Source organism: Furipterus horrens, unplaced genomic scaffold, assembly GCF_987537825.1.
Source record: "Furipterus horrens unplaced genomic scaffold, mFurHor1.1.pri manual_scaffold_8, whole genome shotgun sequence".
Classification (NCBI taxonomy): Eukaryota; Metazoa; Chordata; class Mammalia; order Chiroptera; family Furipteridae; genus Furipterus; species Furipterus horrens.
The window spans coordinates 64516014-64541936 of NW_028327178.1; the positions used below are offsets into that span (position 1 = coordinate 64516014).

The window sequence follows — 25923 nt, forward strand, 5'->3', positions numbered from 1 at the left end:
ACAGGTGCTGGTAAAAAGAAAGTGGTTTATTTTCAGGTGACTGCCACTTGGAAGATAGGGGAGTCATGTCTCAAAGTCCATCTTCTGGGAAGATGAGGGATTCATGCCTCAAAGTCCATCTTCACGTCTCAGTGGAGGCAGAGGTTTTTATAATGAGGGAGAGGGACGTGAAACAAAGAGATCAAGAGAAGGGCTCAAAAAGTTCTCTACGTATAGCACAGTCCACTCTGATAAGGCAAATGATGATCCTGTGTGCACTATCCTGATTTAGTCATCCTGGCTTCATGGTTAAAGGTCAGCAAATCTCCCAGAGCTGGGATGCCTCAAGGTCAGAATCTGTATTTTTTTGAAGTTAGTTCCTAGATTCTTATATATACATGCTATTTATCTACAAGCAACATATTACTTAGAGTCAGTATTATAGAACCAATGTCAAAAGAATGGCAGAATGGGTTACAATTCCCCACTGTTACAATTTCTTACTGTTAGACTGGGAGAGGAATCTTGACTTCTGTTGGTGTGGGCATTTGGGAGCTCAACTGTTCCAATAGAGAACCTCTACCTGTCTTCCAAGTTGTGAAGCAAGACTTTGTCATAATCACTCCAAGAATAGTATAAATGCATTTAAGTTGCTTACAATGGATTTGGGAGGATGAGCGGAGTTTGAGGAAGAGGCATTCTCATATAACTGGTGGTAGAGCATAAATCAAAGAAGTAATATAAGTGATACTATAAACACAGCCTGTCTTTTTTCCTAGGCAGTGGGGTGCATTGAAGACTTGGGAGCAAGCTACAGTCATGGTAAAGCTGGCTATTGTATTCAGGAGAGACCAGAGTGAAGACCTCATGAGCATGAGGAGCTAGATTATTACATAAGTCTACAGAGAAGCAATGAAGAGCAGGCTAGGAGGTAGCCCTGGGTGTGCAGTTTGGAGAAAAAGGACTTCATTCATTCATTTATTCACGTGTTTATACACTCTTTCATTCAATCTATTTTTGAGTAATTACTATGCAAAGCCCCAGGGATGCAGCCATAAATAAAACAAAGTCCTGTTATGTGGAACTTCCATGCTAGCGATCTTTGAGAGGTATTCTGGAGAATGACCTAATGAGAACTGGAGACTGACTGGGCACAAAGGATAAGCAAGATGAGAGAGCCAAGGCTTAATCCTTCTGTATATGTGTGTGTGAAAACTGCCAGTCATCCATTAAACATCAGAAACTGTAATAGATGTCAGGGATGATGATAATGATAATAATAAAAGCAATAACAGTAACAACAATAAGAATAATAGCTGACATGTCTTGGACATCATTCTAAGCTCTTTGCCTGAATTATTTCATTAATTATTGGAATGGCTGCATAGATAGACACTATTTTATACCCATTTTCAAGGTAAGTATAAGTAATTTGCCCACAGTCACCTAAAATAATGAAGCTAGACATAAGCCCACACAGTCTGGTTTCACTGTCCTGATGGGCTTAAAATCAGGTGCCAGAGGCAAATAGAAAAAGCCAGAAAAGGAGAACACCCCTGCATGCTCTTATGGAAATATGCCTAATGGAGTGGCATCCTTAACAATGTGGGCAGAGGGGAGAACCAATTGATCAGAAGAAACTTTTTGGAGGATATGACCCTGGAGAAGAGTCCAGGAAGATGAGTAGATGTTAACAAAGTTAAGAAAGGGGGAGCATATTCACCAGAAGGGAGGCCTCAAAACTGAGCTAAGGCAGGGATGTAGGAGACCTGGGCAGGAGGCCACATATTCTAAAGAAGGTGACAGAACCCCTGACCAAAAGCTCAGCCTTTCCTCTGTGGCCCAGGTATTCCAGTTTTGCCTCAGATCCACAGAAGAAAACCCAGCCAAATCAAAGTCCTAAAGAACACTGTAGAATAAATTTGTGCTGTTTTAATCCTTGTTGGTGGTAACTAGTTACAGCAGTCACAAGAAACTAACAAAGCTACCAAGAGAACTGAGAGGATGGCTAACTAGCAGTGGAGGCTATGGGAGTGCCAGAATGACCTATTGAGAACAGGAGGCTGAAGGGACCGCAGAAAAGCCAGCTTTAAATTCCTCCAAGTTTGTGAAGCACTGAATCTGGAACTTTCCAGTCCCTCTGCCCCTTCAATTTCCTCTAGTACCAGCCTAGAAAGGTCCTTAAATCCATGATTGTGAAATAGGGGAGGTAGAGTAGCTGGAATAGATGGGGAAGGAAAAAAAAGCAGCACTCCTTCCTACCTGCAGGCCTCTAGGAGGTTCAAAGCTCTGGCAATATGGAGAGGTTGCTGATCACATGGAATATCTTAATTACTGGGCTGAGGCTGTCTGTATTGCCTGAGAGTACCATAAAAAGTTTCAGGGGACAAACAGCATGGCTGGGTCCTTCCAAAGAGACAGTAGAAAGTAACAATAAAGCCACAACATGAGTACATTTGTAAATGGAGCCTGCTCCCTGTACAGGACACACCCTCTGTTATCTAGGGACATCAGCTTCTCCAAGGAGGCTCATGCACCTCCAAAAAATTTATTAACACAATGAAAGAGGAGAAGTTTTGTGCCTGAGGGAAGGTTTGTATCCTGGTTAGCCAGAGAAGTAGGGAAGGTCAAAAGGACAGGGAGGATGTGGTGGTGTTCACCCAGTTCACCTGTTCATGCCCCACTGGCCTGGGATCCAGTGTCCCCTGTGTCTCTACCACTTCCTGTTGCTTCAGACTTCCTACATTAGTTAAGGTGAGTTCAGTGAACAGAGGCCCATAGCCTGGCTTCCATCCAGATAATGCTGGGGCAGCATAAGAAGCAGGGGGTGTTGCTGAGAGAGCAACCCCCAAAAGGGAAGAGATGGGTGTTTGCATGAGCGCATGTCTGTGAGACATAAATAGATGCAAAAGGATGAGAGTGGGAGTAAGCTTCCCAACCACTGCAAAATCTTCCCTTCATCAGGTTCAGCTGCAGATGAAGAAGGAGGAGGAGGAGAGCTGTGGGTATCCAATACAGGCTGGCTTAAATCTGGCCAGAATGATCAAGGTCAGTGGGAACCAGCGGACCCTTGGCAGGACGTGGAGAGGGCTCTTCCTATTTCTCCCCAGCTGAGGGGCAATGGCCAGACCCTGGCAGGCCCCGCAACTTCTACTAGCCATTCTGGTGGCCCTGTTGGCCCTCAGCTACCAAGTAAGGAGGAAAACCTTTATGAGTGTCCAAGAAGTGCCTGCATCAGAAACCTGTGTGATAGCCACCATGCAGTTTGTGACCAATGAGTTCAATAGGGAAAGCGATGACAAGTACAGCTTCCGGATCGTGCGAGTCCTGAAGGTCAAGAAGCTGGTAAATAGGCTCCTCTCCCCTCTCTTCATCATGTCCCTATGGCACGGGACTGCTGGCACTCTGGGGCAAATCCACTTATGTGAAATTCAGCCTCACTTGGTATGAAGTGGGCATTTGAAAAGAAACATAAATTCACTGGAGGAGCTAAAGTTAAGTCACCTAAATAGTGCCCAATACCAGGGGTCAGTATATTGTGGCACAAGGGCCAAATCTGCCCTCTGCTGCTTCTGTAAGTCATTTCATAGGCTCTCAGCCACACCGTGTATGTCATCTCATGTGGGGCTGCTTTCACACTACAATTGCAGAGTTGGGTACTTGCAACTGAGTCCATGGCCCTTTACAGACAAAGTTTACAGACCCTGTACCAGAATAATTGCCATCGTTTGGATTCTCCAATGAATGGCTTTGCCCACAAAGTGGTTTCTAGTGATCTCTCTTGTAAGGACAAAAGAAGGCATGAGAATCACTGATTAAAGGAGCAGTCCAGGATGGGGTCCTTGAGCTTTGGCACCACAGGAAAAGGTTTGCACCCCCATACATTATGGAGAAGAAGAAGAAATCCTTTTATTTCCTTGCCACTTGCTTCCCACAGATTACTGACCACATGGAGTTTCACGTGAACTTAGAGATGCGGCGGACAACCTGTCAAAGGATGGAAATCAATAACTGCACCTTTCAGGAAGGGGAGCTTTACAAGGTACTGGGTGAAAGCACATTAACTCAGAAAGAACTTGTTTATAATGGGATTTTTCTGTGGTTTTAGAATTATGTGGAGTAGAATTATTGAAGATATATTTAAGCTTGCTTAAAAAGAATTCAGGATAACAAACACCTGCTTTCTCAAGACAGAACAGTGAAGGTGAGAGTAACCTAGACCCTGTCTGGCAGGCACTATCCTGTGTTTCTGGAAAAATAATGGGGAGGTTGAAATGGTTTAGAGGGGGGAACAATGTGGCTGAGCTACAGGGGAACACTCTGGGGTTGAGGGAAGTAGTATATTATTAATAATAATTTAGCAGCTAGTGGGACCTCGCTGGTGTGCTCAGATGAATATCTGAATATCAGCCTGATGTTAACACACAGTCACTGGACTCCTGGATTCTGTTCCTTTCATCCAGGAGTGTTGGAGGAAAAAGGGAGAGGAGATAAGAAAATGAGTTCAGAGATAGTTTAACCGGTGGTAGGAATGGGTCTGGTTAGGGAAGGTCAAACCTGTATGTGTGTGATCTTCTGAGAAGCCACCTCCCTCAGCCATGACTTAGTTCCCTACACCTTCATTCCCATCCAGTGTTGTCATGTCTGAGGGAGGCTGGATGGACCAGATTGCATAGAGGCCTGCAGTGTGCACAGTCAGGACAGGCCCACATGCATAGGGACCTTGAAAGTCTCAAAGCCTACAGGCCCTGAACATCACTTCATTTTACCCAAATAAGTTAAAATAAGGATGATTACACGCCCCACACTGCCAGGAATACTCCTGATTTACACATAGCTTCTTGGTGTCATCATTAATTGCAACCCTGTTTGTTTACAACAAGTCCTGGTTCATAATTTATATGATAAGCCTAGTTATAATGGCCTACATATTCTCAACGTAGAAACATTTTCTCATGAACTCCATCCACATTTTCTTCACAAATAATTCTTCTCTGGAGAAGATCATGAAATCCACGAGAAGAGTAATTAAAGATAATAGTGAAGTAACATTAGAGGATCTTATTGATATGACATATTTAATGGATGGAAATAGTATTCTGACTTCTTTTTAGGAGAAAAGTAAATACAGGGGTGGGCAAAAGTAGGTTTACAGTTGTGAGTATGTGAAATACAATTTATTCTTGTATTCATTAATTGTTGTATTATTTATTTGTATTACAATGGTAAACTTTTTCCCATTCCTGTAGTTAAGTCTCCCACCACCACCACCACCACCATTCCTCACTGTCAACTTTTCAATAAAGAACAGGAAAACAAAATGACACTAAAAAATGATAATATGCACAATTTATTTACTGATTTTTCATTATGGGGAAAGAGGGAAGTAAAAAAGAAAAATAAAATCTTGAGACAGGATAGGAACAAGGGAATGAGAGAGAGGATGTGATGAATGAGTATATGGATGGACAAATGAGAGTGGGAGGAAGATGGATTAGGTGAAAAGAAGGTAAAAGAAAGGGAGGCTAGAAAGATGGAAAGAAGGATGGAGATGGATGAGAGGATGGATGAATAAATGAATGAAGCCTTAGTGAATATTTCTAGTTTCCAATTTTAAATACAAATAGAAGTACATTTTCTGAGATGATCTCAGCCATAATATTATCAAGTGATTAAAATCAAAATAAAGATAAAACCATATCTGAACAGGAATTGAGGTGGCATCATTTCCGCCATTCACAAGTATTATATCTTCTTTCCCCTTTAAAATTTTCACCTCACATGTTATCTTTTTAAACTATTGTTTTTGTTTTTATTTTTGTTTTTTAGCAAATTGAGTGCTTTTACTCAGTGTTTGTTGTTCCCTGGTTTGAAAAGTACAAAATTCTGAACAAAAATTGCACCAATGGCTAGGTGTCCTGGAGCACACATCTGCAGTCACCACATGTGAAAATATCCTGCAATAGCAGTGATTCTCAGTATGGAAAATAAATGTTTGTTCACCTATTCTCTTAATGTTCTTAATGTGTATAATTTCACCTTTTCCTCAAAACTCCTCAGTTCATAATAATATAATCTGAAGATCCTCTGGGTCAGAGCAGCTTTGGGGTCAAAATGAGGTAACATGAATAATTTCTGGCCTTATAGCCTATTTAACATGCATGATAGCAAAACTTTAATCCCATGCTCACATCAGGTAGGATTCTTTAGATTTTAAAACAAAACAGAGAGAAGGGGAAGAAGCAGAGGAAGGAGAAAAGATGCTCTAAGTTACTTAACTGAACAGCCAATAGATATTGGCAAAACACAGAGAAATAATACAAGCAATTAAAAAAGATAAGGGGCCTTTGTTTGCTAATAAGGACTAGGTTGGGAGATGTGCCTTATTTTTATAGGTAAGTGTGCTTTCTAATACTAGACTCTAGAATTAGACTTATACTCTTGGGATCAGCAACATTGGACCAGAGCAGTTTACTTCACAAAGAGATTCCTCTCCCAAAGTTGCCAAGGATAATATGTGTTCCCAGTGGGCAGGAGTAGGACCTGGGCTACAATGCCCAGATTTTCTTTCAAAATAGACCAAGAGATTAATTCCCCCAGGAAAGAAATTATTGAGAACAGGGAAATCAAGAATGCTATGTTAAGGGGCTCCTCTTCCATGGATGGCACATTAGCAATGGAGAAAATAAGCACCACCTGCCCAACAGCATGATTCAGGATTTTAAACAAAGTTACCAAACTCATCTCTCCACTTTAGTTCCTCCTTTTGCAAAATTTACTGTGTCCATGAGTAGGACTCTATGCTGAATCCTGGGGGTCCTTATAGTGAATCACTGATCCTTGGGGTTTGGTATTGGAGATCTTGGACACACTCAAAAGACATGTGTCAGTCACAGAGTTACATGTGTTTGGGGAAGAAACAGAGCTCCCCCAAGCTCAGGCCAGAGGCCACGAGTGCCTGAAAAATGAAAAGCCTCAGATATTTGAGCTGAAGTAGAAAAAATTACAAGATTCCCCCAAAGACTTTTCTTACTCAAATTGAGCCAGCCCCCTAAAGACCACTGAACATGTACATGAGTATGAGTGTGTGTGAGTATGTAAACACATGTTTGGGTTTATGTGTGTGCTGTGTGAGTGTGTGAGTTAATGCATGTGTGAGTGGGTTTGAGTGTGAATATGTGTGTTTATGTATGTTTGTGTGTGAGAGTGTGTGTTTGTGTGTAGGGAGACCTGGCTGAGGGTAACAAGGTCTTCCAGAAGTCTATAACAGAAAGTGCACCATATAGTCATCTAAGGTTTCATTGAGGATCTTTGCACAAATCTATTTAGGCCTCCAGACAGGAGTTGTTCCAAAGCTGGTAATAGTTCATCCAGGGCACAGTGTACATCAAAAAATTGCAAATGAAACTCTGTGAAAGGAGAAAGTCACAATCAGCTTTCAGAAAAATATTTGTTGAAGGCAAACCAAAAGCTCCTTCCCCCTGAGGCCCTCCCTGGAGAGTTTAGAACCATCACTGAGGCTACACACTGATGATGTGGGTGGGGAGGATCTTCTCCCAGTCATCTGCTGGGAGGAGAGGGGGTGCCAGACCCAGAAAAGGAATGTCACCCTGGGCTCCCCCTGCACAGCTACTTGGGACCTGGAGCAGGCATATCTTGAGAGCCCTCCCCCAAGCCCCATTCCCCCTGCAATTGCACCCAGGCACAGGGAGACCCTCATATTTGCCATCAGGTGGTACCACCAAGATAAATCAGGAAAAGAGAAGTCACATTCTGGAAGACAAGGAAGCAATAGGATAATCCTCAGGGACATGGAGAGTGCAAGCCAAGATCAGAACAAAGTCCCCAAGGAAAAGAAATGCTGCTTCCACTGAAGGCCAGGAGTGGGCAAGGAGACCTAGAGGCCTGGGACCAGCCTGTGCCAGCCCAATTAGAGAGCCGTTCTCCTACCTCAGCCCTTCAGATGTATCAGTAGCCCTAGGGCTGTGCCCTTGCTCTTCTCCAATTTATACAGCTGGAAAAGCTGTCAATGTCCAATCCGTGTTAACTTTTAATTTTTTTAGTTTTCTCCCTTTGATTAGGAGTCCCTTCTCAGATGACTGCCACCACACACCTTTTTCAAATTCTTTCTGCTTTGAATACGGCATGAACAACTTTTTGTGCTGTTCTTCTTGCACTTGGTCCGGCTAATCTTCACGGTGACCAGATACTCCACTCCTGTTGTCAGCTATCAAAAATCAATAGTACTGTCAGTTTTGACTCAAAGTGTCCATCTGCTGGCTCTCTCCGGGAAAGGTTAGGATGGAGAGTGAAGTCCCAGGAACCACAGTCCCTATGTCTAGCTCATCCACCAAAGCATGGCTCTTTTCTCTCCCTCTTGCTGGAGTATGCACAGTGGCACCAAGGCCCCTGTGAGTGCCCACAGCATATGTACAGCCCACTCCCTTGCTCTTCACTGATGCAGCCACAGATGGGTCTTATGGGTCCCTCATGCATTCTCAGGCAACATATAAAGCTTGGCTGCCTGGCAATGTCAGAGCACCCCCAGATCTGCACACATGGTACTCACAATGCACAGAGCCAACAATGCCTTATCCCTCTGCTCTTCCAGTCCCTTCAACCACATCCTCCCTTCCTACTCTCCTTCTCAACCAATGCTATGGGAGGTTGTCAGCAACACAGCTCAAAATATAAGCTCAGATATGGAACTGATTTGAAGCGTGTGTTTCCCATACACTAATGCTGTGACCTTGAGCATGTGCCTAGAGCCTTGGTTTCCTCACTTACAGAGTATAGATAATAATTATGCCTGTTCAAGTTTTTACATGGGTTAAAAGAAGCATGCATTTCACTGACTGCACAAAGTACATGTCAAAGTAACAAAATAATCATGAATTATTAAGTATTTTAGCAAGTGTCAGAAACATGTTCTGAAGCAGCAAGGAAACTGGGAGTGTCAGAGCAGAAAACAAAAGTATTGTGTTCAAGGGAGATCCAAGATGGCGGAGGAGTAAGTGGAAGCAACACTTAACCTCCTCCCAGCACCAATCTGAAATTATAATTTAATTGTGGAAAAATCATCTGGAATAACCAACTGAACACTAGCTGGAGATAAGTCTTATAACCTTGGAGAGACAGAGAAGGCCACTTCATCACGTGACCAGTAGGAAGTGTGAAGATTTGAAAGGGCTGGCTGGGCTCCCACAGGTGTCAACTGAAGGGACTGAGAAACAGCTCAACATCTGGAGGTTCCACCTGAGAAAGGCAGTGTCTAAACCCCCAGCTGGGCTTCCCAGCCTACAGCAACAGAGAGGAAAGTAAAATAGCATCCATCTGTGAAAAGCGAAAAGCCACAGGGTATTTTGCTGGCCTGAAAGAAACAGCTGGAGACAAAGAGCTCTTAAACAGATCATGTACAAAAATATTTTGGCACCCACTTACCCTGGGATCAAGCAAAGGGAGGGCAGAGAGGACTAGAGATGCTTGGGGAGAATTTGGAGCAATGGCTTTGAGGAGAGAACTGAGGGAGCAGATGACCAGGTCCCAGTGCTGACTCATTCCCTATACTTCAGGAAGACCATTCTCCTCCAAGTGGCATCAGCCTGAGGGGAAGCAAAAGCCCCGCCCTTAGGAATTAACCTGTCCCACCCTTTGTGCTTAACCCTGATGGCTGATCACAGATTGAATAGATTAACAACTAAAGGAGACAGACAAAGGCAGTATATCTCTGGTAGTCTCCAACAGGCTGCCTAGGCTCAGATTGGGACACAATCTGACACCACCAGGGGCAGATCCAGGAAGTTGAGATCAATCTGAGAAGCAGCAACAAACAATAAGAGTCACAAAAATGGGGAGACAGAGAAACAACACCCCATTGAAAGGAAAGGAGAAATCCCCAGAAAGAGTGCTAAATGAAATAGAGGAAACCAAACTATCAGACATGGTATTCAAAACATGGATTATAGGAAAGCTCTCAGCAAGCTCAAAGAAAACTACAAAGAACTCCAGAGGAACTACAAGGAACTTACTGAAAATTAAACCAGCATGAAAAAGGACATAGAAGCTATCAATAAGAGCCAGGAGGAAATGAAGAATACAATTTCTGAATTGAAGAACACAGTAAAAGAAATTAAAAGCAGGATAGAGGAGGCAGAAAATGGGATCAGCGAGCTGGAGTACAACGTAGAAAAAAAATTCCCAGATAGTGCAACAAAATGAAAGAAGACTGAAAAAGAATGAAGAGTTTTTAAGCAAGCTGCAGGACAACATAAAATGTAATAATATCTGTATCATAGGAATATCAGCAGGAGAAGAGGAGCAAGGGATAGAAAGCCTGTTTGAAAAACTAATGACAGAAAACTTCTCTAACACAATGAGAGAAAAAAAATCACTCAAGTCTAGAAAGCATAGAGGGTCCCAATGAAGATTAACCCAAATAGGCCCACTCCAAGAACATCACAATTAAAATGGCAACATTGAAAGACAAAGAGAGAATCCTAAAAGCAGCAAGAGAGAGACAGCTAATAGCATACAAGCGAGCTCCGATAAGGCTATCATCAAATTTCTCAATAGAGAAATTTGCCAGAAGGGAATGGCAAAAAATATTCCAAGCAATGAAAAACAAAGGCCTACAACCAAGACTACTGTACCTAGGAAGGCTCTCTTTCAAAATGAAAGGTGAAATAAGGAGTTTCCCAGACAAAAGAAAACTAAAAGAATACATCTCCACCAAACCAGCATTACAAGAGATGCTAAAGAATCTGCTTTAAGAAGATGAGGAAACAGAGAGAGACAGAGAGGGACACAAGTACAAAGGGGAAAAATGACAATGAATGAGTACCTATCAATAATAACAAAAGAACTTATGCACCCCTATGTTTATAGCAGCCCTACTTACAATAGCCAAGTGCTGGAAACAACCTAAATGCCCATCTGTAGATGGGTGAAGAAAAACACTGTGATATATTTACATAATGGAGTACTATATAGCAGAAAGAAAGAAGAAACTCTCACCATTTGTGATGACATGGATAGAACTAGAGAGAATTATACTTAGCAAAATAAAATACCATATGATATCACCTAATACAGGAGACTAATGAACAACACGAACAAATGAGCAAAACTTAACCAGAGGTATGTAAACAAGGATCAGACTAACAGTAAAAAAGGGAAAGGAGGTCAGGAGAAAAGGGAGGTAAAGAGGGGAAGGGTCTAATCAAAGAACATGTATAAATGAGCCATGGACATGGACAATGGAGTGGGGATTGACTGTGGGAGAAGGGGTGGGCAGGGTTGGGGGCAGCAATGGGGAAAAAAGTGGGACAACTAATAGAAAAATCAAAGAAACAAAAATTTTTAGTGGAAAAAAAAAGAAAGCAAAATAAATAAATAAATGAGCCAGAAACTCTCCCTGCCCCCCCCCCAAAACCTTCTCATGCAGGAAAGTAAACCAAAGAAAATGTAAAGTATGGAAATGCAATTTTAATGGAATTTAGAAGGACAAGAATCTTTCTTCACATTGTATCTTTTTCTCCCTACCTGATCCCTCCAGAATTTGGCATTCTGAAGAAGTAATGGCATAAGGTTCTTTGCATAAAACTAATAAGACCAGTTGTTAATAGAGGTTTTGTTAATCAAGACTTTGACTGGAATGTCATGCCTAAAGGAGGTATGCCTCAGCTCTGGTTGTTATCAAAAGCCCTGAGGAACTGGAATTGACTTACAAAGGTAATGAAAGTTCACAAGAAAAAGGGCCTGGTATCTTGGTTGTGCAGTTCATGGCAATCTTTCCAGGGAAGGAACAAAGGTTGTTTTCCTGAAAGATGGCTAGAAGGAACCTTAAGGCACAATGGAAAACCTGAAGGACTTGGAAAAGAGAGCTTTTTCACATGCAAGGCTGAATGGCAGGTATATGGCTCAGCTTCTGTGCCCTGAAGTGCAAACTGAAGGTCACCCTAAAGGTTCCTTGTCTAAGTTCCAACAGAGCAGACTTAAAGATCATATGTGATCAATTGCTGCTGTTGTAGTGTTTATGCAAACAAACAGGATAAGTTACAGATGGACTTAATGCAGTCCCTTTAATGACAAGCAGGGTAATCTTAAGGAGAAAAATCACGATTCAAGGAAAATCACAATGCCTAGCAGTGGACTATAAACTAGTGCAGCTAACTGTTTTTAAAGTTTATTTTCATTTAAAGTTTCTTTTCATTTGAAAGTTAAACTAAGATGCTTAATTTACAGGCAAGAAGGATGTCAAATGCCTTGCAACTGGATGTCCTCCCAATAAGACAGTCTCACAGATCTCAAGACTTGTTCGTTATGTTGCATAAGTTAACATGTGTGTTCTTTTTTCATAGGGCATAAGCCTATGATCTCATTACCTGAGTGATTGTCTGTACCTATAGTCCTCACTTAATCCTGTCTGCATTGCTGCCTCCTGAGACTCAATGGTTTGGCTGAACTGAGTGGTTGGGTTGGTGAAGTAAGGGGTGGTCTGTGGGCTTCACTTTAAAACTGACTTCTCTTTTTTATCCTAATGGGGTCAGAGGTCTAAGGGGGAGAACTTAAGATATTCCCCTCAGCCCAAACTAAATATAGTGGGGAAAGCGTTTGGGACAGGTGTGACGTGCCTTGCACACCTTTCTCCAAAGTAGCCTTTTTTTTCCTAATGTGGGACATTGAAAAATTAATCCCTGCTTTTTCTCATCTAGTTGTTAAATTTTAATGGTGCCTTTTAACCCTCTTGCCAAATCTGTTACCCCCAGAATACAAGGATGCCAGCTTGTTAAACCAAGCATGCTGTGGTCTAGGGACAGCCAACTGACCTGGAGTCTGAAAGATCCTTCCCCATGTGAGAAGGCCATCCTCCCCTACACACCCCAACACTTATTAGGGATTTCTGGACCCAAGGGTAGGTAGGATGACGACCACGTCCAGCTTGAAGCAGCTAGAGGAGCACGAGACCTTCGCCCATTGTCCTTTATAAGATTTTAAAGGGTCTTAAGTCTGAGAGGGGGAAACTGTTACAGAGCCAACGCCCCCCAAAATAAATAAATAAATAAATTTTTAAAAAATTAACAAGAATTTAAAATATAAATAAATAAATAAATACACATTAAAAAAAAGTATTGTGTTCAAGTTTTGACTTTATCCCCTGCCAACTGTATCACCTTGTCAAATATTTCCACCTACCTGAGTCTTAATTTTTTCATCTAGGAAATGGGGAGAATAGTGGCAATTTCCTCCTGTGATATATGCAAATAGTGAATATGTAAACCATGGAGAATGAACACCGGAGCTATTTCTTATTGTTGTGATTTGTTTTCTTGTACTCGTGTTCAAGTACAAGATCCAAAGATATGAGGGCAAAAGACTCGGAAAGTCCTTGCTGGCAGGTAAGGCCCACACCCAGAAGTAAAACTAGCAAATGGTTTGTATTGGAAGCTGGACAGGACTTCTCAATAACTGTGTGGCCTAGAGAGCTCTGCCTGGTGACAGAAGATGCTCCTAGAAGTTCTTGCTTCCTGTCCAAATGCAGTGGCCAGCTGACATACAAAGGCTTGTACTCTCTGAAGCAATGATAAAGGGAAAGACTGCTCACATTGCCTCTGGGAGGACAGTGCCCCTAGAAAACCTCAAGGTGTGCAGCGTGGCTGGGAGAGGAGGCCTGAATGCAGTACCACCATCTTGGTCCCTGCATCCAATGAAAGAACTGCAGGATGCAGGGTTTCTGTGTTCTTTATCAAGGAACAATTCTATCCAGGCTTTAGCATCTTGCAGGACTTAAGCCAAGCACTGTCACATGGACCTTCAGCACATTCTGTATGTATAAAGAAACTAAAACACTGGCCATAAATTTAACTAACATTCTAGTGAATGTAGTGTTTAATTATTCATTAGTAGACTTGACTGTTAAAAAAGAATAGAAATAATCATAATAATTCAAATATTTTTATAAGTGGTACTTCACTTTACCCTGGCTGGTTTGGCTCAGTGGATTGAGCGTCGGCCTGCAAGCTAAGTGTCGCTGGTTCGATCTTCCAGTCAGGGCACATCAGAGAAGGAAAACTCTGACTCCAAAAAACCTCCGCTGCCTTGCAGCATACCTCTTCAGGGGAAAGGCTAAGGGAGTAAACCCCGACAGAAAATCCGGAGCCGGAGTCCCTAAGGCGGTTTGACGTTGTAGTCAACACCGGCAACTCCTGCGGCGCACCTGAAGCCAAGCTGTATTGACTCCGTCTTTCCCTTGGACCCTTCAGCTGCGAAGAGAGGGGGGGGTCTGCTGCATGGGCGACAGCAGACCCTCCATATCACCCTGCCCAGGCTCTGTAGCTTCAGCTTCACTGGAGAGGACACTCCAGTGTCATCGCAAGATGTTGATTCAACACGGGAGGAGACAGATACCGTGTCACTCCCGAGTCGGACTGCACAGCCATTCTCGGCGGTGCAGATAGACTCTTAAGAAGCTACACCATCGTCTCTCGAGACGGACGGCTGCCGATACGATACGGTACTTCACTCTTATCCTGCCCACTTTATAGGTGAGGAAACTGAGGCCTGCAAAATATGGGTGGCATTTGACCAAAATCCCAGAATTAGGAGGATCTGGATGTCAAACCCAGAAGGTGCCCATCTCCTGTATCCCTTTGTAGGGTATTAGGACAAACAGAGTCATGCAGTAACAGGTGTGGGGATACCCAGAAATCCTTGCCCCAGATCACCCAGCTACCAAAGGGTATATTCACTCTGTCACTTCAACCCTTTGTATGACATAAAAAGTTTACCTGCAAACAGCTCTTCCAGAGGTAACTGTTAATGACAATGGATTGAGTCCACAAGACAAGCCTCTTTGGATTGCTAGATTTATCCTTGGGAAGACAAGAGAACAAGCCAGCTTCCACAAGAACTTTGGTCAAGGGCTGCCACCTTGTGGCCAATTCACCCCAATGTTCTTGGCCTTGACAAGCTGTCATTTTGTGGCAAGTGTAAATTACTGATAAAGAACACACTTTGTGACATAAGGCCTATTTATGTGTCACTAACACTGCCTGCCCTTCTCTGTTCCCTGCCCTGGCTGTTTTTTTCTGTTCCCACTGTCTATCTCTAGTCCAGCAATTTTCAACCAATGTGAAACAAGAGGCACCCTGGTGTACGACAAGAATTTTTAAAACATGCTGTACCTAACTATTTAGTCAGGGGCACTGACCTCTTTTTCTGTTAGATTGTCAAATTTAAAAATGACAAAGCCAACACAGTTATAGCCATCCAATGAGAATGAATCAAAATTATACCTACTGTTTCTCAAATTGACAAAAAAATATTTTTATGGCGTGCCACAGAATTTCACTAATTAGTTTATATGTGCAATTAAATGAAAACATTTGAAAATTGCTGTTCTAGTCAATTATTTTTCTTAATCTAGTTAATTGAGCTAAGATGTAATATTGTCTCTGCCCTAATTTACATAGTTTACTGACAAGGAGAAAATTCTGAGATGTTTTATATTAAATTACAGAAGTCAGAGTAATAGCTAAAGGTCAGCTAACAAAAGACAGCTCATATTCCTTCTATATCTGTTGGAATTTTGGATTAACTTCCAGGTGGCTATTTCTGCAGCATATTTTAACCAGTACTATCAAACTCCAGAAGGCTCCACTTCTTGTTTACATGTGGGCTTTCCAGACTGCTGCACACAGCCAATCCACAGGAATGTACATGTCTTTGGGGGAACTCTGAACCCAGTCCAAAGCTGGCTGGCTTCACTTTCTCACACCATCTTCCCTACAGCTAATGTAAATTTGTTCAGAAGGCTTACATCTTTCTTTCCCTTTCCTTCACTTGATATGTAAAAATGCTTGCAAACTCCAAAACAACATATATGTCTTTTCCACCAAGCCATCTGATGGTGAATTGGACTTCATACCCCAAGAGCAGTATTCCTTCTGACTAGCATTTTTTGACCCTCAGACATGGAAGTTATTTTTGTTTTTAACATGACTTTTAGGGGAAGTTGGACAAACAAAAGTGGTTTTCAAACAACATTACTTTCCTCTATCATCCTCCAATTGATATCAGAAAATTTTATAAACAAAACAAATTAGATGATCTGATTGAAGCCTATTCCTTATCCCTTGGTCTCATCCTGCCAAAAAGCCCCAGTATAATCCCAGGTTTCTGTAGAACACAGCTAGAAAGTCCAGACTTAGATTTTGCAACCCTGGACATTGAAGTATTATTGTTGAGGGGAACCTACAGAGAACATTTATATTTTGCCAAATGAGACTGTTAAATAAAACAAAAGTGTTCTGGTCAAGATGGTGGCACAGGTAAATGGTACTTGAGAGGTTCCATAACCACATCAAGATTACTACTAAATTACAGAACAACCATTATTCAGAATGCCTGAAATCTAGCTTAACAGAAGTCCTATAACTAAGAATAGAATGCCTGAAATCTAGCTTAACAGAAGTCCTATAACTAAGAATAGAATGCCTGAAATCTAGCTTAACAGAAGTCCTATAATTAAGAATATAAAGAAGAAGCCACATCAAGACTGGTAAGAGGGGTGGAGGTGCAAAACAGACTGATGCCACACCCATGTATGGCAGTTAAAAATTGGGAGGGATATCTTGACTGCAGAGATCCCCCTGAGGAACCAGGGGTCCCAGTCCTACACCAGGCTCCTCAGCCTAGGGTTTCAGTTCCAGAAAGAGAAGTCCCTATAACTTCTGGCTGTGAAAACTAGCAGTGATTTTGGGTGAGGGAGATGGAAGGATTCTGGAGTTCCATACATTCTTCTTAAAGGGTCCATGTATATACTTACAGAGACTCACTTGTTCTAAGATTCAGAATTGGAGTAGCAGCTTGAAAGGCATGAGTGACAAACAGGGAGGAACTGAACTGTTCGGTTTCAGGATGAAGATAGAGGGGAAGTTTTCCACTAGACAAAAGTACTAGCAGAGTCCATTGTTTCTTTGATAGATGTCCCCACACACACACAGAGCCTGAAGGTGGGTACCATATCTGAGCCTCCATCAATATGGCTAACACTGGTGATTCCCCGAGACCTCACCCCACCCAGCTTTGGGACCCACCAAAGCTGTTTCCAGTGGATTTTCCATACAAATGGCTTCTCTTGGCTCATGCTTCAGACTTCTCTAAAATCTCTCAAACAAGCAGTATCTGGCCTCTGCATACCCTATACATCTTGCTGAGTGGCTCCAAGCTCATCACAAGTAGCAGCTATCTGCAGATCACTCTGTAGTTATGCTGGATGGTCCTGGGCAGAGCACAGGTTAATCTTGCACATCCTGGGAGATCCCAGAGCTCATTCACTGGGTGGACAGATTTAGACCATGCCAGATTACAACCCAACCACCTTCACAAATGACACACTCAAGGGGAAGACTTTGCATGCACCAATGCCCCACTGAAGAAAGTCCTGCTCTTTGGGGTTGGCCCTTACACAGCAGCTCCTCCACTGTAATCACAATCAGTACTTGCAGTTGATTGACCTAGGGGTCGGTCCCTCCCAGTGACATGCCAACAGCAATCAAGGCTCAACTATAATTTGACAGTGCACACAACCCACACAGGGAGCACACAGAGTGTCCAGCTCAGGTGACTGGGGAAGCAGTGCTACCAGACCCTTCAGGACACCTACTACATTAGGCCACTCTACCAAATCCAGGAGACATAGCAGCTCTACCTAATAGAAACAAACACAGGGGAAAAGGCAAAATGAGGAAACAAAGAACAGGAGAAATCTCCAAAAAAAAAGAAAGAAAGAAAGAAATGCAATGAGGGCAATCAAGGTACCAGATACAGAGTTCAAAACAATGGTTATAAGAATGCTCAAGAAACTTAGTGAGAACTTAAACAGCATAAAAAAGGGACAGGGAAACCATTAAAAAGTACCAACTAGAAAGGAAGAATACATTATATGAAATGAATAAATTAGAGGAATTCAACAGTAGAGTAGATGAAGCAGAGTATTAAATCAGAAATATGGAATACAAGGAAGCAGAAGACACCCAATCAGAACAGCAAAAAGAAAAGAAAATGAGGATAGTGTAAGGAGTCCTTGGGACAACTTCAAGCATACCAACATTTGCATAATAGGGGCGCCAGAAGGAGAAGAGAAAGAGCAAGAAATCAAAAACCTATTTGAAAAAATAATGATGGAAAAGTTCCTTAAGGAAATCAGCATATAAGTCCAGGAAAAAGAGAAAGTTCCATATAAGATGCTCCAAAGAGGCCCACACCAAGACACATCATAATTAAAATACCAAAGGTTAAAGACTCAGGGAATCTTGGAAGCAGTAAAAGAAAAGCAGTCAGTTCCCTACAGGAGAGCTCCCATAAGACTGTCAGCTGACTTATCAACAGAAACTTTGCAGGCCAGAAGGGACTGGCACAAAATATTCAAAGGAAAAGGAAGGACCTACAACCAAGATTATTCTACCTAGAAAAGCTATCACTTGAAATTGAAGGACAGATAAAAAGATTGCCAAAGAAGAAAAAGGTAAATAAGTTCACCACCACCAAACCAGTATTACAAGATATGTTTTAGGATCTTCTTTATGAAGAAAAAGGAAAAAAAGTAAAAATATGAATAATAAAATGGCATTAAACACATATCTATCAACAAATTCTTTAAGTGCAAAGGGATTAAATGCTCTGATCAAGAGACATGGTGACTGAATGGGTAACAAAACAAGACCCTTACATATGCTATCTGTATGTCAGGAACTCACTTCAAATCAAAAGACACACACAGGTTGAAAGTAAAAAGATGGAAAAAGGTATTTCATGAAAATGGAAACAGAACAGAACAAAGAAGGCAGGTTAGTAATACCTATACCAAACAAAATGCACTTTAAAACAATGGGTATGGCAAGAGAAAATAAGAACCGAGAAACTCCACTTCTGGGTATTTATCAGAACAAACCCAAAACACTAAATTGAAAAGACATGTATATCCATATGTTTATTGCAGCATTATTTACAATAGTCAAGATATGGAAACAGCCTACATATCTATCAATAGGTGAATGTGTAAAGAAGTGATGTATATATATGATGAAATATGATTCAGTCATAAAAAAGAATTAAATCTTGCAATTTGAAACAACATGGATGGACCTAGAAGGTATTATGCTAAATTAAATAGGTCATACAGAGAAAGACAAATGCCATATGATTTCACTTATTTGTGGAATCTAAAAATAAAATAAAATAAATAAACAAGCAAAAGAGAAACAGACTCTCATAGATAGAGAACATTTTGACAAAGGCCAGTTGGAGAGGGATTAGGGAGATGGGTGAAGGGGGTAAAGAAATTGTTAGTTACAGAATAGTCATGGGGATGTAAGTTTAGTACAGCATAGGGAATATAGTCAATAATATTGTAATAACTATGCATGGTGTCAGATAAGTTCTATATTTATCAGTTGATCACTTCATAATTTATATAAATGTCTAATCACAGGATTGTACACCTGAAGCTAAAATAATATTGTACATCAACTGTAACTTTTTTAAAAAAGGAAACAGAATCATTCCTGTTTTATTTCACTCTGGTAGGACCTCATTTCAGAATGAAAGCAACTCTTCCCAAGGGAGAACAGTTGAGAACCTCCAGGAACATTTTTGCTTCAGACTAAGAGTAACAGACTTAGGGGTTCACTCCAGTCCTGAGACTAGCATTTTGGAAGCATGGATAAAGCAATGTAGGGGTCTGAACCACGCTAAAGCTCTTCCATTCCAAGTGAAGACACTCCCCAAATGATGAAACTGTCATTTGGCTTTCTCTGAAAGCCACAACACATGCATGTACATCCAAATGGGCAAGAATTAAGGGCACTGCCCATATCCACAGAAATTAAGGCACAAACCTGCATATGACTTTGAAGTAGCTTGTCTACTTGAAATAAGTAGATGTCATTGCTCACATTGTTGTAGTTCTCAATGAAGAATTTGAGCGTTGAATTCATGTTTTTCTTGCTCATGGACTTCTCTTGGAAGCCTCCCCACCTTTGAAAGTGACCCAATTTAGCTGCCAGGACCAGAGTAGCCAGCAGCAGCAGAGGGTTTCTCCAGCATTCAACTCTCATCTCTGCAGCCTCGAAAATGTCCTATCCACAGCACCTTCCAGGGTAGAGAGGTGCCAGGCTCAGGCTCACTCACTGTTCCTTGACAGCCCTCACCAATGCAGACTTCCCTGAAGACAGTTGCCTGCATTTAAACAGAGACTGAGACCTGAACCTCTCCGTTCCAAGGCCCTGCCTACAACTTAACCAAAAGACCAGCCAGGGAGATCTCCCAATCAAACTCTGAAGGTCAGGTCATTTTCCATGCCCATTCAAGTATCTGGTGATGGGACAGGCATAATTTCTAAACACCTGCCAAGATGGGCAAGAGCTCTCCCTGTCTTACACCTAAAAAGGAAAAATGCCCCTAGAACAGACTTTTACATTGCTATGCAGTAAGACCTGGTATATTGAACAAAGGAGTACCTTTTGTGGGAATAGGGAAAGGCTGATTGAGAACATGATAATTGAATTGGGATATAAAAATCAGGGATGTGGAACAGGATCAGGTACATTCTACTTGCTTACATTGGGTTCCAACTATCTTGCACAGCCATTAAATATTTCCTATGTTTCTCTAGAAATTCTCTTTATTCACCTGCCATGTACTCACCACAGATTTCTGCCTACTGGATCTCACTGTGCTGCAGGCCCTGGCACTGGCTCTAGCTATCTTGGTATGACCCCAGCAGAGCTTTGTGAGGTAAACCTAACCTCTCTGTGAGGGAGGAATACACTGTGAGCCTTACTTATTCAGAAGTTAATCATGCAATTTATATGGTTGTCAGATAGGAAGGGGATTGAGGAGATGGGTGAAAAAGAGGGAAGGATAAAATTGTATAAATTGCCAGTTATAAAAAACAGTCACAAGGATGCAAGTACAGCATGGGGAATATAGTTAATAATATTGGAATAAACACATATGGTATCAGATGAGTACTAGACATACTGGGGTGATCACTTCATAAGTTATATGAATATCAAATAGCTATATTGTACACCTAAATCAAATATAATATTGTATGTCAACTGTAAATTTAAAAAGTTTAAAGGAAAACTGACTTTATGATGAAAGCAAAGTACAGACAACAGTTTAACACATACAAACCTTAGCCAAGATCTTAAGGCCCACCTGTCCTTGGACAGGTCACCTTGTACCTCTCCATGGACAAAGTGATGTGCATAACGGAGTCCTGCATTGGCAACTCTAACCATCTAAAACCCTTCCTCTCTCCCTGGGACTGCTTCCTTTTTAGGAGGGATTGGGTGATCTCAGAGATCCTCTGGTTTTAAAAGTGTAAATGTTTTCTTCTGACCCCTTTCACTCCCCAGGGATCCCATGGGAAATAGGGTGTGTGTATTGGAGGGCTGGCTAAGCTAAATAGAGCAATTTTGGGACAGAATCCTCAAGGACTGGGAAGCGGCAGCAGGAACAAGAGGGTTGCGGCAGATGACTCCTGGTTCCATGCTGTTTCTTCAGGCAAGGCTCCTTACAAGTAAGGCCTGCCCAGCCCCAGTAACAGTGGCAGCAGAAGGATTCCCAAGTTCCAGGGCTGCCATATGGCTGCAGGTATAGAAAGTCTTCCAGCTGTCCTGGGTCTCACCGGGCACAGTGCCCATGGCCATGGCACCACTTGTGACTGTAGGTTGTGGATTTTCTGGTGTCATTAATCACATAGGGGACCAGTTTATTCATCAGGTAGTCATGAAGATGCCAGCACTTCTCCCCAGAGCACCACACCAGCTTCCTCCAGTGATGTGCTCACATCAATAGTCTGTACAAGGTCATCCTGGGACAGGAACTTCCTAGACCTCTGATGTGTGAGGCAGGCATAGGCCAGGACAGGCAGGAGATGTGGATGCCCAGCATGGGCCACTCAGAAGGCCTCCTACAGGTACTATCAAACAAGTGCCTATTAGTGAGCAGATGGCAGCCTGGGTAGGAGGTAAATGCTAGAGAAGAGGGTGCTGGAGGCAGCCCAGAGCCAATGCAGTTGGGTGTCGTGGGGACAGGTTGCTTCTGGCAGTGGCCCATGTAATTGCCACAGGTCATGAAACAATAGAAGCCCCAGAGTCCATGGGCCTGCAGTGCCTGGCCCAACCATTGTGTACCTTCCATAGTACACAGGCTGCTTGTTCAAAACCAGTATGGGCCTTGTGGAGCTGCTTCTGGGGGCCCAGGTCAGGAAATTCCTGTTGTGTCCAAGCATATGAGGCTTCCTGAAAGGTTCAGCAGTGGCCCCAGTTCTCAGCTCAAAGTGGACACTGAGAGAGACTCTGGGTCCCTCAAAATGGATGAAGAAACTACTCAGACACTCATCATCTGAAGAAGGAAGGGAAGGACTTTTTTCTGAGGAAAATTATCCCTGTCTCTTTATTAGCCAGGATTCTTATCTACTTTCTACATGTGGAAATGCATAAGAAAAACATGCAGCTCTTCACCAAATGGTTGGGGGTAATAACAAAGGGAAATGAAGATCAATACAGGATGGAAAGGCACAGGTATTTTACACAAGTTCAAAAACATTTCCTCTTAGTTAATCGTTCTGTTTTGCACATTCCACTGACAAGAATTTGGGGCTATTCAGAGAAAAACAGCAGGTTCCCTTTTCCTTAAAAGCCACTTTGCATTTCTATTCTACCTTTAAATCCCCCTGGAGGGTGGGATTCATGGCAAGCATGAAAGACAAAAAACAGCCAGTTAAGACCCAGGTTTCCCGTTTTTCAGGCCAGGCTCCACACAGTGGTTGTCAAAGTATTTTGAACTATGCCTGCCTGTCTCCCACAGGACACCATTCTTCCCAGTCCAGCATTTCAAGGGCAGCAAAGCCAGGTCCCAGTAAATCTGGTAAGCAGTAAATCTGGTAAGCAGCTCATGCCAGATGTTGGTCAAGGAGCATAGCCTGAGGGATGCCCCCATTGTGAGCTGTTCCCCTGGGCCCAAAGTAGGGATAGAGGCCAAGCTGGTTTTTATGGAAGTGGTAATGTTTTGGTCATGGAAACACTGGATACAGTTGACTGTGATATCCAGGTCCCCTAGTGGCTAGTGCACACCAAAGTGGGCTCTACAGTGTACTGATGAACTGTTCCACAGCATGGAGAAGTGGACTTCAGGGGCCTGCAATAGGAGAGGACAAACCCCAGGCACAGGGCCACCCCAAGCAGCAGAGCTGCACCTAGCTGCATGGTCATGCTGAGGAATGGAAACCTGCAATCAACTGCCTCTGCAGCAATAGGAGCTGCACAACTCAATCAGGAGGGAGGAAATCCCAGATTCTGGCTCTAGGCCAGGAATCCTAGGCTTCCCTGTGAGTTTAACCCCTTCAGTATTGACCCAACCCACTGTAGACAGGATTTCTGAGTTCTCTGAAACAGGCAGCACACTCCTTCCTGTGCCTCAGTTTCCCTATCCCTCCTAGTAGGCCATAAACTGTGCACTTTGTGGTGTAAGAGGCTTCAGGAACTCTACTCTGGGTATGTGTGGCTCAGCATGCTCTGGAAGGGAACAACAGACATAGAGAGAGCATACAACGGTGGCAGAGCCACTTGATTATGCATGGACCATACAGAAGCATGGGAAACAATGAGGATGGGCACACTGTGCTTGGCCAACAGTGTTCCAGAATGCTTGGCATCATGACTCCATGAAAATAAAATTTAAAAAAAAATTTAAGTATGTAAAGCAAATTTTGATGGACATAAAGGGAGAGACTGACAAAAATACAATCATAGCAGGAGATTTTAATACTCCATTAACATCAATGAATAGATCTTCCAGACAGAGAATCAGCAAGGAGACTACAGCCTTAAATGACACACTATATCAAATGGATTTAATTAATATCTACAGAGCAATTCAGCCCAAAGCAGCCAAATATACAAACTTTTCAAGTGCACATGGAATGTTCTCTAGACTAGACCACTGTTAAAACACAAAACAGAGTAAGATGGCGGATGAGTGAGGAGAGGCTGCCCTTGCTTGCTCCCAAGACTGGTCTGTTGTTTCAGCTAAATGTGGACATAGTATCTAAGTTAACATCTGGATACTGGCAGGAGTTGAACCTCGGTGCTGCTGGAGGCAGAAAAGGCTGCCTCTGGGCAACCTGTCTGGTGAGGTTTGTGGAGGAGACATGGGAGAGGCATGAGTTCAGGCTGGCTTGGCTCCCCAGGCAGCAGCTGGCAGAGCACAGAGTTTTTTTCAATGCCCCTGGGTCTCCCCTGAGAGCAGTCAGAGGTAGAGATCCAGGCTGCACCCACTAGCAGAACCAGGAGTTTGTCAGGTGGCGTCTGGCTCTGGGAGGCTGGGACAGGTGTTCTATTTTTTGTGGTTTTTGTTTTTGTTTTAAAATTTATTGATTTTCTTTCTTTTTTTTTTTTTGTGGATTGGGGAGGAAAGGATAGGGGTGGAGCGGGATCCTTGAAGAGTGCACGAGCAGGAGCTCATTCGCAGGGGAGTGCTTGGCCCCCATGCCCACTGCCCCAGGCCAAGTGCCTGACCACCAACCAGCAAAGGGGAATGCTCCCAGCCAGCCTACCCACTAGTGTAGAGGAATGCCCCCAGCCTGCCCACCTGTCAGAACAAGGGAAGGACTCCTGGTCCTCATGCCCTCCTGTCAACCAGTCTGCCTGCCAGCTGTTGGGAAAAAATGCACTTGCCACGCTTGACCTGGGATGCAGATGAAAGAGGGTTAAATGAACTAGAGGAGCTTTGGAAAACTTTGGACCCTGATTCTGGAGAAAGAGCTAGGGGAGCAGCAGACCAGATCCCAGGGAAGACTCAACCTCAGTGCTATGGGGAAAATCGCATAAGCAGACTACTCCCTTCCAAGAGGCATCAGTCAGAGGCAGCTCAACAACTATCAGATGTGGGCAGAGTGACTCTCAGTAGGCTTTTTAAGGACAGTAACCACAAAAGAGCAACACAACAACAACCAAAACCAAAATACTACTAGAGAGTCCAAATAAAAGGCATAAAGGGCATCCCAAGAGCATCAAATTAAGGAGGACAAAGTCTGCACCACTGAATCACACAGATTACCACCACAGAAGGTCACACCACAAAGGCAGAAAATAAAAACAGATCAATCTAAGAAGCAGAAACAAACAAGAACATCCACCCAAATTGGGGAGACAAAACAACACCCCACAAAACAGGAACAGCACCCCACCAAAATGAAAAAAAAAATTCTTAGAGGAGGGATGGAAGAAAGAGAGGCAAGCAAACTATCTGACATTGAATTCAAAACAATGGTAATGGGGAAGCTGAATGAAATCAACAAACTCAAAGAAAACTGTAACAAACTCTAGGGGAACTACAAAGAATTACAGGGAAACTATAAAACATACCAGGGAAGCTACAAGAAACTTACTGAGAACTACACCAGCATGAAAAAGGACATAGAAACTATCAATAAGAGCCAGGAAGAAAAGAATACAATTTCTGAACTGAAGAACATAGTAGAAGCAATAAAAAATAAGCTAAATGAAGCAGAGGATCGGATCAGTGAGTGAGTGGACAACGTTGAAAAAAATTCCCAGACAATGCAACAAAATGAAAAAATACTGAAAAAGAATGAAGAGGATTTAAGAGAACTGCTGGACAACATGAAATGAAACAATATCCATATCATAAGGATACCAGAGGAGAAGAAGAGGAGCAAGGGATAGAAAACTTGATTGAAAAAGTATGACATAAATCGTCCCAAACATGAGGATAGAAAACATCTCACAGATACAGGAAGCATAGAGAGTCCCAATGAAAATAACCCAAGAAGGCCCACTCCAAGGCACATCATATTTAAAATGATAACATTCAAAGACAAAGAGAGAATCCTAAAGGCAGCAAGAGAAA

The 25923-nt window shown here is 42.6% G+C and overlaps 2 protein-coding genes and 1 pseudogene across 2 annotated transcripts; 1 reads left to right on the top strand and 2 right to left on the bottom strand.

The window, feature by feature from the left end:
* The first annotated feature begins 3099 nt into the window (after positions 1-3099).
* Positions 3100-5892, top strand: CST11 (cystatin 11). Its single transcript, XM_090285018.1, has 3 exons — positions 3100-3324; positions 3917-4021; positions 5809-5892. Exons 1-3 carry the CDS (start codon positions 3100-3102, stop codon positions 5890-5892), a joined length of 414 nt encoding a protein of 137 aa, XP_090141144.1.
* A 1412-nt stretch (positions 5893-7304) lies between these two features.
* On the bottom strand, positions 7305-20096 carry CSTL1 (cystatin like 1). Its single transcript, XM_090285178.1, has 3 exons — positions 19878-20096; positions 8093-8206; positions 7305-7388 (listed from the first exon to the last, which is right to left on the bottom strand). Exons 1-3 carry the CDS (start codon positions 20094-20096, stop codon positions 7305-7307), a joined length of 417 nt encoding a protein of 138 aa, XP_090141304.1.
* A 1348-nt stretch (positions 20097-21444) lies between these two features.
* LOC150003067 (hyaluronidase-3 pseudogene) lies at positions 21445-23264 on the bottom strand (annotated as a pseudogene).
* Positions 23265-25923: the final 2659 nt, after the last annotated feature.

Excerpts from the sequence above, each read along its gene's own strand:
- CST11 (XM_090285018.1), top strand. The coding sequence starts at position 3,100 with ATGGCCAGACCCTGGCAGGCCCCGCAACTTCTACTAGCCATTCTGGTG. Across the intron at positions 3,325-3,916 it reads TCCTGAAGGTCAAGAAGCTG|ATTACTGACCACATGGAGTT; the intron begins GTAAATAGGCTC and ends TGCTTCCCACAG. Across the intron at positions 4,022-5,808 it reads AGGAAGGGGAGCTTTACAAG|CAAATTGAGTGCTTTTACTC; the intron begins GTACTGGGTGAA and ends TTTGTTTTTTAG.
- CSTL1 (XM_090285178.1), bottom strand. The coding sequence starts at position 20,096 with ATGAGAGTTGAATGCTGGAGAAACCCTCTGCTGCTGCTGGCTACTCTG. Across the intron at positions 8,207-19,877 it reads TACTTCAAAGTCATATGCAG|CTGACAACAGGAGTGGAGTA; the intron begins GTTTGTGCCTTA and ends GATTTTTGATAG. Across the intron at positions 7,389-8,092 it reads GCAGAAAGAATTTGAAAAAG|AGTTTCATTTGCAATTTTTT; the intron begins GTGTGTGGTGGC and ends CTCCTTTCACAG.